Source organism: Pelodiscus sinensis, chromosome 3 (genome assembly GCF_049634645.1).
Source record: "Pelodiscus sinensis isolate JC-2024 chromosome 3, ASM4963464v1, whole genome shotgun sequence".
Classification (NCBI taxonomy): domain Eukaryota; kingdom Metazoa; phylum Chordata; order Testudines; family Trionychidae; genus Pelodiscus; species Pelodiscus sinensis.
In genome coordinates this window covers 146,259,649-146,273,064 of record NC_134713.1, presented here as the reverse complement: position 1 = coordinate 146,273,064, position 13,416 = coordinate 146,259,649, and the positions used below count along the sequence as shown (strand labels likewise).

The 13,416-nt window shown below is 48.6% G+C and overlaps 1 protein-coding gene and 1 long non-coding RNA gene across 6 annotated transcripts in view; one reads left to right on the top strand and one right to left on the bottom strand.

The window, feature by feature from the left end:
• The window catches only part of RD3 (RD3 regulator of GUCY2D), a 57,097-nt gene extending 50,538 nt beyond the window's left edge, over positions 1 to 6,559 (top strand). For 2 of the 3 annotated variants that reach the window (XM_075925136.1, XM_075925135.1), the window contains exon 4: positions 4,148 to 6,558. In XM_075925136.1, coding sequence (XP_075781251.1) covers positions 4,148 to 4,445 — 298 coding nt within the window. In that variant the 3' untranslated portion in view covers positions 4,446 to 6,558. Of the gene's footprint in view, positions 1 to 4,147 lie in introns of all 3 variants that reach the window. The other variant, XM_075925137.1, reaches the window with a different exon arrangement.
• Positions 1 to 12,145, bottom strand: part of LOC102458787 (uncharacterized) — a 32,856-nt gene extending 20,711 nt beyond the window's left edge. The window contains exons 1-2 of one of the 3 annotated variants that reach the window (XR_012902904.1): positions 11,780 to 12,145; positions 8,884 to 8,967 (exon numbers count right to left, since the gene is read on the bottom strand). This is a non-coding gene — a long non-coding RNA (uncharacterized LOC102458787). The remainder of the gene's footprint in view (positions 1 to 8,883; positions 8,968 to 11,779) is intronic. The other 2 variants (XR_012902902.1, XR_012902903.1) reach the window with 2 other exon arrangements.
• Positions 12,146 to 13,416: the final 1,271 nt, after the last annotated feature.

Below are 13,416 nucleotides of genomic sequence, written 5' to 3'. Positions count from 1 at the left end.
GCACTGGTGGGAGGGGAAGGAATTGATCAGGGAGGAGTTGTTCCAGTCAAGTCCCCAGCACTTATGGCAAGACTAATTATAGAGACCAGAAGTTCAAGCTGTGGCCCATGAACTACCAGTGGTTCATTAGCTCCATTCAGGTTGTCCATGGATTGTCCCCTCCAAAGTGTGCACCTGGATGGCTATACATGAGAATATGAAGGGACACCCACCTAATTAGTGGAGCTGCGCAGGCATGGCTCAACTAATTTGGTGTTGGACCCTTGAGAAGACGCACATATAATGAGAAGTGGTGTCTTCAGGGTTGAATGTGGTGAGGAATATAAAAGGTTTGTGGGGGATAGTGGGGTGAGAATAGAGTGTGGGAGGAAATTGAAACATGCAGGGCTGTGGCTGCCAGAGAAAGAGGCAAACTTTTCCCAGCTTCAGGGCTGCAGCTGCTGGGGAGAAACTACTGCTAGAACTTAATGGAAATCGCTTGTCCAGACATGTTTTTTATATAACCCTTTTATCTAAAGGGCTTTACAGTAGTTAGCTAACTGTTCAAACAACATTTGGAAAGATTATGAAGTGGTCCTACACTCCTACAGAGTTTTGCCTGAGTTCCAAGTTACCTTAATGTAAAAAAGCATAGAAAATAATTAACTTGTCCTAGGGAGCCAAAAAGCAACACAATTAAATTGGAGGTGAGGTGGAAAGAATCTGAGACTTGGAGGAGAGGGTTCTGTTAATTGAAACATACTCCTATTCAAATGCTATAGCCATTGATCATGAAAAGTCAGAAGTGAAAAGACTGTCCAAAAGACTGCTAGGATGGTGAATAGTTAGCCTGAGTCAGAAAATTATTTCAGTTTTACTAAGCTGAGGTGTGAGTACTAACACAGGAATGTAGCACTGAACTCATTCTTGTAAGGTGAAAGATCCCTTGAGGGCATTTTTCATGCCTGCTGAGATTTCATTGGTGTGGAAAGAACCTCATTTTTGGATAGTCCCATCTTTAGAAGTTTCTAACTATAATAGAGTGAATGAAGTAAAACCATTTGCTAATTGCACCTTGCAAATAGACAAGAACTCAGCCTGAGTGATACTTTCTCAGTAATTGGCTCTATCAATTAACAGCATTACACATTAATCTGTAAACATGACTCCTACCCCATTTGTTCAGTCTCTATATCTGAGTCAGTTCAGCCTATTATTCTAATTGGTAAAAGAATGTGCAGCTTATGTACATCCTAAATATTCATGTCTTTACGATTGGTGGAGTCAGACCCTCTCAGTCCAACTAAGAGTATGAATGGGTTCTTAGACCCTCCAATGGTCAAAGTTCTAAGGCCTTTATTATGTTAAGGAACTGCTCACTGAGGTCAATGGGAGATTTTCCATCAACTTTAATGGGCTTTGGATCAGACACTGAAGGCTCACTCTTGAAAGATTCACAGCATCTTCAACTCCTACTAGCTTTCATTGAAGTTGAATGCACTTAGCACCAGGTAGCACTGGACAGTGCTCATAGAATTGTCAGGGTAAAATGATTATTAAAACATATTCAGTGTCATTCACCATTGTCATACATTACAATGATATTCTTGCACAATAAATATCAAATAGCTGTAATTTGCATGTGGATTTACTTTATCCCACATGAAAAAGTCCTTTGGCATACAAGGAAATGATAATCTTTCTATAAAATTTTAAAGTCAGCTTATACAATTATATAGAAAAGATATAATTCCCTGGTACATTTCATAGGATAGTTAAAAAAAACCTATAGAAAGCACTCCATTCTTTATGTATTCAGGACAATTTCTGCAAAATCACATGTTATTTCCATAGAAGTCTATTGCTTTCACCACTATTAAATTATATAGAAGGATCTACAAATGCTTTAAGTTTTGATTATGAAATACATGCAGCTCTCAGAATTAAACATTTTATCTTTGTTGTTTATGGTGTAATTCGTTTGCATATATATTCTAATTAAATGCTATCAGTATGAGCCTGGTGAATGGAACTGCATGCTTCCCAAGTGCAGGTGGGAGCAGAGCCTAATGGTAAGATTTTGTTTACAAGTTAGTTCTGCCAAGATACGTCTACACTACAACGTTAATTCGAACTAACTTAGTTCGAATTAGCTTAGTTCGAATTAACTAACGGATCCAGACTAAAAAACTAGTTCGAATTAGCGTTTTGCTAATTCGAACTAGCATGTCCACATTAAGTGGACCCTGAACCAGGCTTAAGGATGGCCAGAAGCAGTGCCAGCAGGGCATCAGAGGAGGACTTAGAGCGTGGAGATGCTGTCTCAGGCTAGCCGAGGGCTGCGCTTAAAGGATCCCGACCCCCACCCCGGACAGACAGTTCTCAGGGGTGCCCCGCTTGCAAAGCAGTCCTGGCTTGGAGTGCCCAGAGTACCCACACTGGGCACATCACAGCACTCGGCCATCAGCCAGACTGCACTTGCCGCAGGCTGCCATCTGGGGAGAGGGGGCAATCGGGGGGGCTGCAGGAGAGCTTCCACCCCAAAAGCCCGCAGAGCCAGCCCAGTCCTCCCCATCGAGGGCTCGTGCCCCATTCCTCCCTCACCTCCTTCCACTTACCCTTCCCTAGCCCCTCTTCTTGATGTACAAAATAAAGGACAATTGTGTTCAAAAACAGAATCTGTCTTTGTTGAACAAAACTGGGGGAGACTGGGAAAAGCAGGTGGGAGAGGGGAAGAGAGGGGCTGGGAGAGGGGAGGGCAACTAAAATGATCAGGGGTTGGGAACAGGTCCCATATGAAGAGAGGCTGGGACTTTTCAGCTTAGAAAAGAGGAGATGGAGGGGGGACAGGATAGAGGTCTCTAAAAGCAGGAGTTGGGTGGAGAGGGTGCATACAGAAAAGTTCTTCATTAGTTCCCATAAAGAAGGACTAGAGGACACCAGAGGAAAGGAATGGGTAGCAGGCTTCAAACTAGTAAGAGAAAGTTGTTCTTCACAAAGCAAAGAGTCAACCTGTGGAACTCCTTGCTGCAGGAGGCTGTGAAGGCTAGAACTAGAACAGAGTTTAAAGGGAAGTGAGATCAAGTCATGGAGGTTGGGTCCATGGAGTGGTATTAGCCAGGGGGTAGGAGTGGTGTCCCTGCCCAAGGTTTGTGGAACGCTGGAGACGGATGGCACAGGGGTCTCACTGGACCACTCTGATTTTCATGCACTCCTGCTCCTGGGTGTCCAGGCTGGCAGCTCTCCTGCCCTAGACGGCCACTTTCCTGTGCCTAGTGCAGAGATCGTGGACGAGGTCCACGATGTCCGCACTAGCCCAGGCAAGTGCCCGCCTCTTGTGGTCCCGGGCAAACTCCCAGGAGCCGCCAGCCTGGTCCCGGGAAGAGGGGGAGGGCTGGGGGGCATCGGGTGGATGGCTCGATCTGTGCCAGGTGCAGGGTCTGCTGGCTGGGTGCTGGCAGGCTTGCACCTGGCACGGGCACCGTAGCCAGCCCGTGCCCCTTTAAGGGGTCCGGTACCGGGATGGGGGCAATAGAGTTTCCCTGGTGTTGGCCAGAGTGGCCACCAGGGAAACCTGGGGAGGGCTAGCCTCCCACTAGTTCGAATAAGGGTCTACACAGCCCTTAATTCGAACTAGTAAATTCGAACTAGGCTTAATCCTCGTGGAATGAGGATTACCTAGTTCGAACTAAGCGCTCCGTTAGTTCGAATTTAATTCGAAGTAACAGAGCGCTCGTGTAGCGGCTATGAAAGTTAGTTCGAACTAACATCCGTTAGTTCGAACTAACTTTGTAGTGTAGACATGCCCCCACTGATTTACTGGTGGCCTTCAATAAATCACTCTGCTTCTCAGCATGCAAATGAAATAATACTTTTCATTCTCCAGTAATGTAATGAAGCTAAATTCATTAGTGTCTATAAACAACTTTGAGATCCTCCCTGAAAACATTTAGATACACCCTGATTTGCAGCACAGACCGGCATTGTACTAAATGTATCTGGACTAACAACTGTCTTATCATACATTGTGGGCTTATGAAATATCCCCAAGTTAAAGTGCCAAAAAGTGACCAAATCCATTCTCAATGGGAGTTGAATTTCTGTATCAAACAGTGGACTGATGCTCAGCTTTTTTAAAATTAAAGTTGTGCATTGATTGTACTTTCAGATTACGACAACTTATTGCTGAATATGAGCCAGAGGTACAAGAAGTTGCCCGTCTCTTCCGCTCTGTCCTGCAGGAAGCCACTGAGAAAATCAAAGAGGAAGAAGAGGCCAAGAAGCTTGCTAGGCAATGGAACACAAAGCACAAAACCAGCCTCTCTCTCATTACATTTAAATCCCGAGCCAGGATTTCCCCATTCAGCAGCAACATCAAGACCATTTCAGAGGATGTGGAGCGAGACAGTGAACCAACCAGGCGAGTCTGGAGTATGCCGGAGTTTAGGAGTGCCAAGGATTACTGATTCTATTAATAACCAGAATGAGATTTGAGAGAGAGCTAGATTGTTTTTTTAAAGAATGTTAGCCATCATCTAGCCATGTGTTATTTCACTTTCATCCCAGTATGCTCTGTGTGCCTCTGTCTCTCTTATATAGCTGTGGCTGTAGTGACAGATGCTGAGGCACTTAGTCTTGTTTCACTTACCATGTTAGCTTTGACCATAATTTAGTGATTTACAGTAAGTTGATGGTCAGTGGATAGTTCTTATTTCAGTTTTATTGTTTCTGCTTGTTGGAAAACAATTGTGCATAGTGCATTACCACCACCCTCCCATCTGGCGGTCTGCAAATGCAGTTCATCCAGTCCCATGATTGTTCACATGAGTAATCCCCATTTAACTCAGTGGGGCTACATCCATTAGTAGGACTTGGAGGATCTGACTCACCAAGTTAAGGTCTCTGTTTTAGATCTTTGAGACAGACATTAAACTCTTGTTCATCTCTGTGCTGTAGAACAGCCTCTTAAATCAACACTGATTCCAGCATATTTCCATCCATTTGATTGTAAAATAGTTTGTCCCAATGAAAAATAGATAACAAACCTCCTAGACATGGAGGCTATGTCTAGACTGGCATGATTTTCCACAAATGCTTTTAATGGAAAAGCACTTTTTGCGGAAAAGCGTCCGTGCCAATCTAGACACAGTTTTGTGCAAGAAAGCCCCGATTGCCATTTTCGCCATCGGGGCTCTTTCACACAAAACAATACTGTGTTGTCTACACTGGCCCTCTTGCGCAAAAGCATTTGTGCAAGAGGGCTTTTGCCCAAACAGGAGCAGCATAGCATTTCCACAAGAACACTGACAATCTTACATTAGATTGTCAGTGTTCTTGCAGAAATTCGAGCAGCCAGTGTAGACAGCTGGCAAGTTTCCGCAAAAGCAGAAAACTTGCCAGTCTAGACGTAGCCGGAGAGTCACATTTTCCATAGCAGTCAATTTTTACATAGAATTGGGGATGCTCTTTTTTTGCATTCACACTTTTTTTGCGCAAGCAGACCAGTCATATGTCTAACTACCAGCTTTTCAGACACATGCTGTCTGTGTGCATAAACATGGGCTCTGGCACATGTAGATACTGCATACCTATGAAGCTATGGCACGTATGAGGTGCCATTAAAAGACTGAGTCCCCTTTAATTTTCATTTTTGTTGAAAGAAGATACCTGTGTTTATAATCTTATATTAAAACTCAGCTGGATCAAAACTGTCTCATATTGAGACTCCCAGGCAATTCCAGTAAGTGCTGCAGCTCATATTCCATTTAATAAGTAAATGCATTGAAATGACTGGCAAGGCAAAATCTGAAAGCAGATTACTGGAGTGTATAACCAGGGAGGAAGGGTGAAGGGAAGAAGTGTTCACAGGTAAGGATACGTTAGAGGTCGTTCCAGCAAATTGCTGATGTGATTTATTTCTGCTGTGGGGAAAGAATGTAGATGCATTTCTAATCTTTTTGTTTGGGATATTAAGAAGAGAGCATTTCTGTGTGTCACGGGTTGATGTCCATTAAGGCACTAAATCTTTTCAAGGAGAAATAAAAATCTCACAAACTATAGCAAAACAGAGGTTCTGAAATAGGCTGATGGAAGATACAGGAAAATGCCAATGAAGATTTTTGGTGGACCCTAACCTGCCATCAATAGGGAGACCTCCTAATGGAATGACTTGCTCTGCTGTCTGAAAAGTCTCTGATGATGCATCATTCCAACTCTGACCACCTTGGGGGGGAGGGGGAGGGGGGAGTGTCTTCAGCCAGTGGGGAAACTCCTAGGGAAGGACATGAGAGACCCTGCAAGTTTTGCCTACAGCAGTTTGACCCATATCAGCATGCTGGAAGGAGGGTTTGTCCCATTCCCAGAACCTACTACGGTAAGACTCCATTAGTCCAGCATCAAATGCTCCGGGACTCCTGATGGTCCGGCACCATCAGGAACCCGGAAGTGCTGGGGCAGCCGGACAGGCTTCCCCCATTCAGCTGCTGCTGAAACTGACCAGCAGCTGAATCGGGGAAGCTGGGAGCAGAGCAGCTGGAGTGCTACCGGGTTGGTCCCGCAGCGCCGTCCTTTGGCACTGCGGGACCAACCCGGCAGCACTCCAGCTGCTCTGTCCCAAGCGTCCCCAAGAGCAGCTGGGGTGCTGCTGGGTCGGTGCCGTAGCACTGCCCCTTGGTGCTGCGGGACCAACCCGGCAGCACCCCAGCTGCTCTATTGCAGGCATCCCCGATTCAGCTGCTGCTGAAACTGACCAGCAGCGGCTGAATCAGGGACTCCTGGGGCAGAGCCTGACTATCGTAAGGGGGGGGCTATGAGGGGTCTAGGGTGGCATCCCCTCCCACCCCACTCCAGACCCCTCGTAGCCCCCCCTTCTGATAGTCCGGCATATCTGATAATCCAGCACCCCCTGGGTCCTAAAGGTGCCAGATTATCGGAAGTTTACTGTAATCTGCAAATATTATCTGGAGGTGAAGGTTATATTCACACAAGGGCCCCGACTCTTGGTTTGCCTTCCATCCCATGCCTTGGCAGTGGGGTTTCCTGTACTGGCACACAGCTGCAGAACTCCTTCTCTGGAGTAGGCAGCATCTTGTGGGTGTCCTGGAGAAGGTAATACAGTTAAATCAGGGAGCTTTACCATTACAACACTCATGCTCCTTGCTCAACTTCTTCCTGTACAAATATAGAACCCTGGACTAGCTCTGAAGGCCCCCTGCATTACAGGACGGGGGGGGGGGGGAACTGCTTCAGAAGCAGTGGATCCTACCACTTTGAAGGATGAGTGGAGTGGCCCTTACATAGAGGAATCCTGGGGAAATAATCTACCCATTAGAAGGTTTACACTGAGCTATAAAGCATTTTAGCCATAGGCACAAACAGGCACAGCTTAAGCCAGGTTAATAGGGTCATGTGTGCATACAGCAAGGGCACGTGCAGCTCTTTTCACTGGCTTTAGTCAATCGTTGACAGGAACAAATGAAGCAGAAACCTGAATTTTTCTTAAGGAATATTTTGTACTCTGCTAACGTTAGTACCAGAATAACTTGTTTTGTTCATGGGGGGTGGTTTAAAGTGCAGCTTTCCTGTTGAAGCTGCCCCCCACACTAGGAGACCTTTGCTGGCATAGTAGACTGGTATTTCTATACCAATAAAGTGCTTCTAGTGTGGACATAGCCTAAGATGTGGGTCGAGCAGTTAGCATGTGTGGATATTATTAAAAGTAGCTCTTACTAGCTGTAGAGTAAGTTTCACAGGCTGTTTTTTAGCTATTCAGGGGCTGGAATGGCCCAGGGTGGAGAACTGTGCTATGCTAGGTCTGACTGCTAGGGCATAGAATTAGGTTAATGCTGTGGCGCGCGCGCACACACACACACACACACACACACACCCACACACCCACACACCCACACACCCACACACCCACACACCCACACACCCACACACCCCCCCCCCCCTTCCCTCATGTCAGGAAACTCTTGTGCTCTGCCAAAGTTCTGGCTCTAACCTTGCCATGCTGTCTGTTGAGAAGGGGCAACTTATCTGAAACCTACACTGGTCACAGAGACTGTTTTCTCTCATGGGCCCAGATGGTGAGGAGGAAGTCGAGGAGGCAGAGGAGAAGCACCTCAGCCAACCAGCAACAGTCCAGGGCAGAATGGGCAGCCTTTGGACAATGGCTATCTTCCTGACTGCTCTGCACAAATAGGGTCTGGTCTGTCAAACCCATGCCCAGAGTCAGTCAAGTTGCTTGGTGCATGCAGCAGACAAATGGAGGCTCCAGGAGCCTCCATTTGTCTGCTCTGCCTACACCAGCAAGCTGCATGCCAAAGCTTTGCCCAAAGTGTAAATGTAACATTCCAAAGCATGGGCTAAAAGCAGAGGGCAACAGAAACCAAGGCCATGGACCAAATCTTCAGCAGCTGCCCAAATGCATATTGGAACAACACCAGCATCAGCTGTGCATGAACTGTCCTGGAATGAGTACTGTGGCTAGATGCCCACTTTTGCATAATGCTGGAAATTCTAGTATCCAGTTAGGCATGTGGCCGAGAGACAGAGAGAGAAACAGAGAGAGACAGAGAGAGAACACACTAAGGCTCTGGTTGTGTTAAACTCAGAGCTTCCAAACATGAGATCTAGCTTGAGCTGGGCTACTTCCACTCAGGGTCAGAGAGACAGAGCTGAAAATCTGACAATCAGAGCAACTTGGTACTCTGAGTAATCACATGTGATGGTGTGTGTTCTGTCATCAAAATGTAAAGCTTAAAAAAAAAAGCCAGAATTAGCTTGGTCTTAGCTCTCTTATATGTGTAGAATGTGAGCAAGAATACCCAGGAGAATAGCACTAATCCAAACACTTAAAAAAAAATATGATTAACTTTACTATGTATTAGCAAAACCACTTACTGTATTAAATACTCTTGGATCACATCCTCTGGCACTGTAGTCATTTTGTAGACACTTGCATATTCTGTACTGGCATCTTCAGTCCTGGGTGTATCAATGCAATATGTGATGGATTTGTGAGAAAGAAGGCAGAGGCGTAGCGAGGATGTTATGCGCCCGGAGGCAAAGGAAAAATTTGCGCCCCCTCGCCGCCATGTGGCACGGCCCCGAACCTGGTACACAGCTGAAGGGAACTTTACTGCATCTTCCCCCACCCCCTACAGTTTGGGGCCAGGCTCCTGCATGCACTAACCCTCCAATGGAGATGGAGGAGGGTCGGGCTCAGAGCAGGGAGGCAGGGAAGGGACTCCAGCTGCAGGTGGCAGGCGGAGTAGGAGCACAAGCTGAAGGGATAACGGGGGGAGCAGAATGGGATTAAGTTGGAGCCTCCCTAGTGTGGTGCCCAGGGGCAACTGACCCCTCTGGCCCCCTCGCTACGCCACTGCCCCCCCCCCCGATCTATCATCTTATGCATGTGCAAGATCTGAGAGAGCCGTCCCATGAATCTGCAGTTAGTGTCTGTGGCGCCTGCTTCTGGGTGGTGTCTCAATGCTGCCATATTCACCTCCAAAGAGGGGGCTTCCCAAAGCAGGCCCTTGCTGCTGACCTCCAAAGCATCCACAGGTCCATTTCTCCTTTCAATGGGCCCACTTCCCAGGTCTCATTGATCTTGGATCTGGCTTCCATCCCCTCTCCAACCTGGGCAGTTGCAAAGAGGTGCTCACCTTATCCATTCCCACCTCATTCACCCCACAGGGACAGTCTCTGCCTCACTTGTCCTAAGAACTATACTACTAAGACTGAATACAAAGTTTCCATGTAAAAGGACTCACTACAAAGCTAAAAACCTCAATGAGAGAATGATTAATACAGAGACATGTCTACATCTGCTGCAGGCAGACACCTCTCTGCCTCCACCCCTCTCCCCCCAGAGTCTACAGCCCCATTGCAAAGCAGGGGAGGGGAAGAAAAGAGGCTGAGGCCCATCCAATGGGACTGAAGCCGTCATGAGCAAGCCATGCCCAGGAGCCATTCTCCTGTCCATTGCTGGTGCTGTATTGCTTCAGGCACACTGAAATGCAGTCACCTCTAGGATGGGCTGGACAGCTGTTTAACACCTGCACAAGGTTTCAGGCAGGGGGCAGTGCGGGCTGCCTTCCTGCAGAGCCCCCATCCGAACTACTGTGCACTCCTGGCTTAGGAAAAGAATAAACAGGAGGATTGAAGTTAACCCGCCCAGTCTCACGTCCCAGCTAGAGTATCATGTTCAGTTCTGGGCGCCACATTTCAGGAAACATGGAGAAAGTCCAGAGAAGATCAACACAAATGATGAAAGTTCTAGAGAACATGAGATATGAGGCAAGGCTGAAGGAATTGGCCTTGTTTACCTTGGAAAAGAGAAGACCGAAAAGGAACATGAGAGCACCTTTCAAGTATCTAAAAGAGTATCATAAAGAGGAGGAAGAAAAATTGTTCTCCTTGTCCTCTGAGGTTAGGATGAGAAGCAATGGCCTTAAATTATAGCAAGGGAGTTTAGTTTGGACATTAGGAAAAACTTCCTGCCTGTCACGGTGGTTAAAGACTGGAATAAATTGCCTAGGGAGATAAATATCTCCAGTGATGGAGATTCTGCAAAGACCAGGTTAGATCGACACCTGTCAGGGATAAGCTAGGGCAACTCAACTTTGGAGGCCCCAGGGGCCACACTGATACTTACAGAACATGCTGAGGGCCTCAACTTAAGTGTGGTTGCATATGCAAGCAAATATATACAAATAGCTTCTCTCACACTGACAGGCATGAATACAAAGATTAAAGCAAGACTATGCAACACACAGGCCCCATTTAAGTCAGTTCTGCTGATATTAATAAAATGCAATATTTACCCGATTTCTACCCATGTGACAGCACTTTTCATGAGCAATGACAGTCCAAGAATTTAACTACTAAAATGCATATCAGAAGAAGATCATTACACTGACTACTTTTTTGTTTTAGCTCCCATTTGCCAGACACGTGTTGATCCCCATATAAACCCAAACCACACAGCAGGTCACAAACAAACTGGCTGTGGGCAACATGCCAAGTTACTAAATATTTTTAAACCTTTCCCTTTACTCTCTGCTGCCATGTCTCCTCTCCTTGTTCCATCATCTCCCCTGGTGCCTGCTGCCCCCCAAATTCCTCACCCTTCTCTGCTATTCTGACTTCTGCCCTTCTCACTGCCCTCAGCCTTCCTGACCTCACCCCCTCCAGCAGCCCTTCTCTCCCTCCTGTGCCCACTTCTCCAGTAGCCCCACTCTGATTAGGTGAGTTACCTCTCCTCATCCCCTATCCTAACACCTCCCTCTACACACCTGCCCTGCCTCTCTCCTCTGGTGCTAGTCCCTCCCCTGCAGGGGTCTGCCCTTCTGCTTCACCCCCAGAATCACCTAGCACCTTCACCTTCTCTTGGCCCTGCACCCTCTTGGTGACTCCCCCTTCCCTTGCTGCCCCTGCCCCCTTTCTCCCTGATAATGCCCATTCCCTCACCACTCTCTGCCCCATTCCCTCCTGCCCCTCTGTGCCCTCACACACAACTTGCTCCATCCCCACCTTTCTCACATTCACCTTCTTTCAAGCCTTCTCCCAGCACCTCCCCTTCTCCCTCCTCTAGCCCCCAAAGCCCTTCCCCTCTCCTCTCACAACCTCACCCTGTCCGCCTCCCACTGACACCTCCCCTTCTGCCCTTTCCCTCATTGACTGCACTTGGGCCCCTGGCATTTGTCTCTTCCCTCTCCCTTCCACCTCACACAAGCGCCTCCCCTCCCCCCAAGCTCCTTCCTCTCCCACCCCTTCCACCTGGTTTCCTCCGTACCCTGACGTACGTTCTGCTTTCCGCTTGCGGGGCCGGAATCTGTGCTCAGTCCCCAAACTCCGAACCACAGCTAGGCCGGCACCGCACTTTTAAATTCCCGGGCCGTGACGTCACGTCACGCCCGGGCGTCTCCCCGGTCACCTGCAAACCCTGCGCAGCGTGCGCAGGCAAGGGGGAGCTGACCGAACGCTAGCATGGGCGGCGAGTTCCATGGCCGTCCCCAGCCCGGTCCTTCCCTGGCGTGTGCAGGCAAGGGGGAGCCGACTGAGCGCTGCACACGGCAGGGACGGGCCGGGGCCGGGAAGGGGACGGCCATAGAACTCGCTGCCCATGCCAGATGAGCCTGCTCAGCGTGCGCTCGCTCTCACCCCGGCCGAGCACCCCCCTAGCGTGGTGTTTGGGAGCGGTTGCCTCCCCACCACTCCTCTGCAAGAAGGAACAAAAAACAGGACTTTGTAGCACTTTAAAGACTAACAAGATGGTTTATTAGATGATGAGCTTTCGTGGGCCAGACCCACTTCCTCAGATCAAACAGTGGAAGAAAATTGTCACAACCATATATACCAAAGGATACAATTAAAAAAAAGTATATCCTTTGGTATATATCAGTGGTCCCCAACCTTTCAAGGTTGTCGGGCGCCAGGGGGCGTGGCCGTTCGCCCGCCGGGCGCCAGGGGGCGGGGACACTTGCGCCCTGGGGGTAGCCCCCCCATAGCTGCATGCCCGGGGGCGGCCCCCCCCATAGCTGCATGCCCGGGGGCGGCACTCCCCCCGCCCAGCGCCGGCTCTCCCCCCGCCCAGCGCCGCGGGCGCGGGGCCGGCGCTCCCCCTGCCAAGCGACACGCGCCCGGGGCTAGCGCTCCCCCTGCCCTGCGCCCGGTGCCAGGCCAGCCCCAAGCACCTGGCGGGTGCATGGAAATGCCCCCGCGGGCGCCATGGCGCCCGCGGGCACCGTGTTGGGGACCACGGGTATATATGGTTGTGACAATTTTCTTCCACTATTTGATCTGAGGAAGTGGGTCTGGCCCAAGCTCATCACCTATTAAACCATCTTGTTAGTCTTTAAAGTGCTACACAATCCTGTTTTTTGTTTCAGCTGCACCAGGCTAACACAGCTACATTTCTACCACTATTCTGCAAGAAGGGACATTAGATAAAATGATACACAGCTGTTATTACAACACAGGTTCTTCTTCGAGTGGTCCTCGTGGGTGCTCCACTCCAGGTGTCGGGTCCCGTCCCGGCGCCGCTGGTCGGAAAGTTTTCAGAGCCATAGCCGGGCTGGACCGCACATGCGCGAGCGCAGCGCGCGGCGTTCGTGCCTTTGCAACGGTCCGGCCCCCCGTCGTCAGTTCCTCTCAGCCGCCCGTCGTTGCTGGCGGAACGCCACTTGTCTCCTCAGACAGGAACCGTCCTTAAAAAAAAAAAAAAAAAAAAAAAAGAAGAGAGATAGCTAGTCGAATTGGATAATAATAGTTAGTTTAAAAAAAAAAAAAGAAGAAGAAGAAAGAAAAATTATGTCTGGGTCACCAGGTTTTAAGCGGTGTGTTCACTGCAAGGAAGCCATGCCGGCATCTGATGGGCATGAAGCCTGTGTAAGATGTTTGGGAGAAGCGCATGTGCCACAAAAATGCACT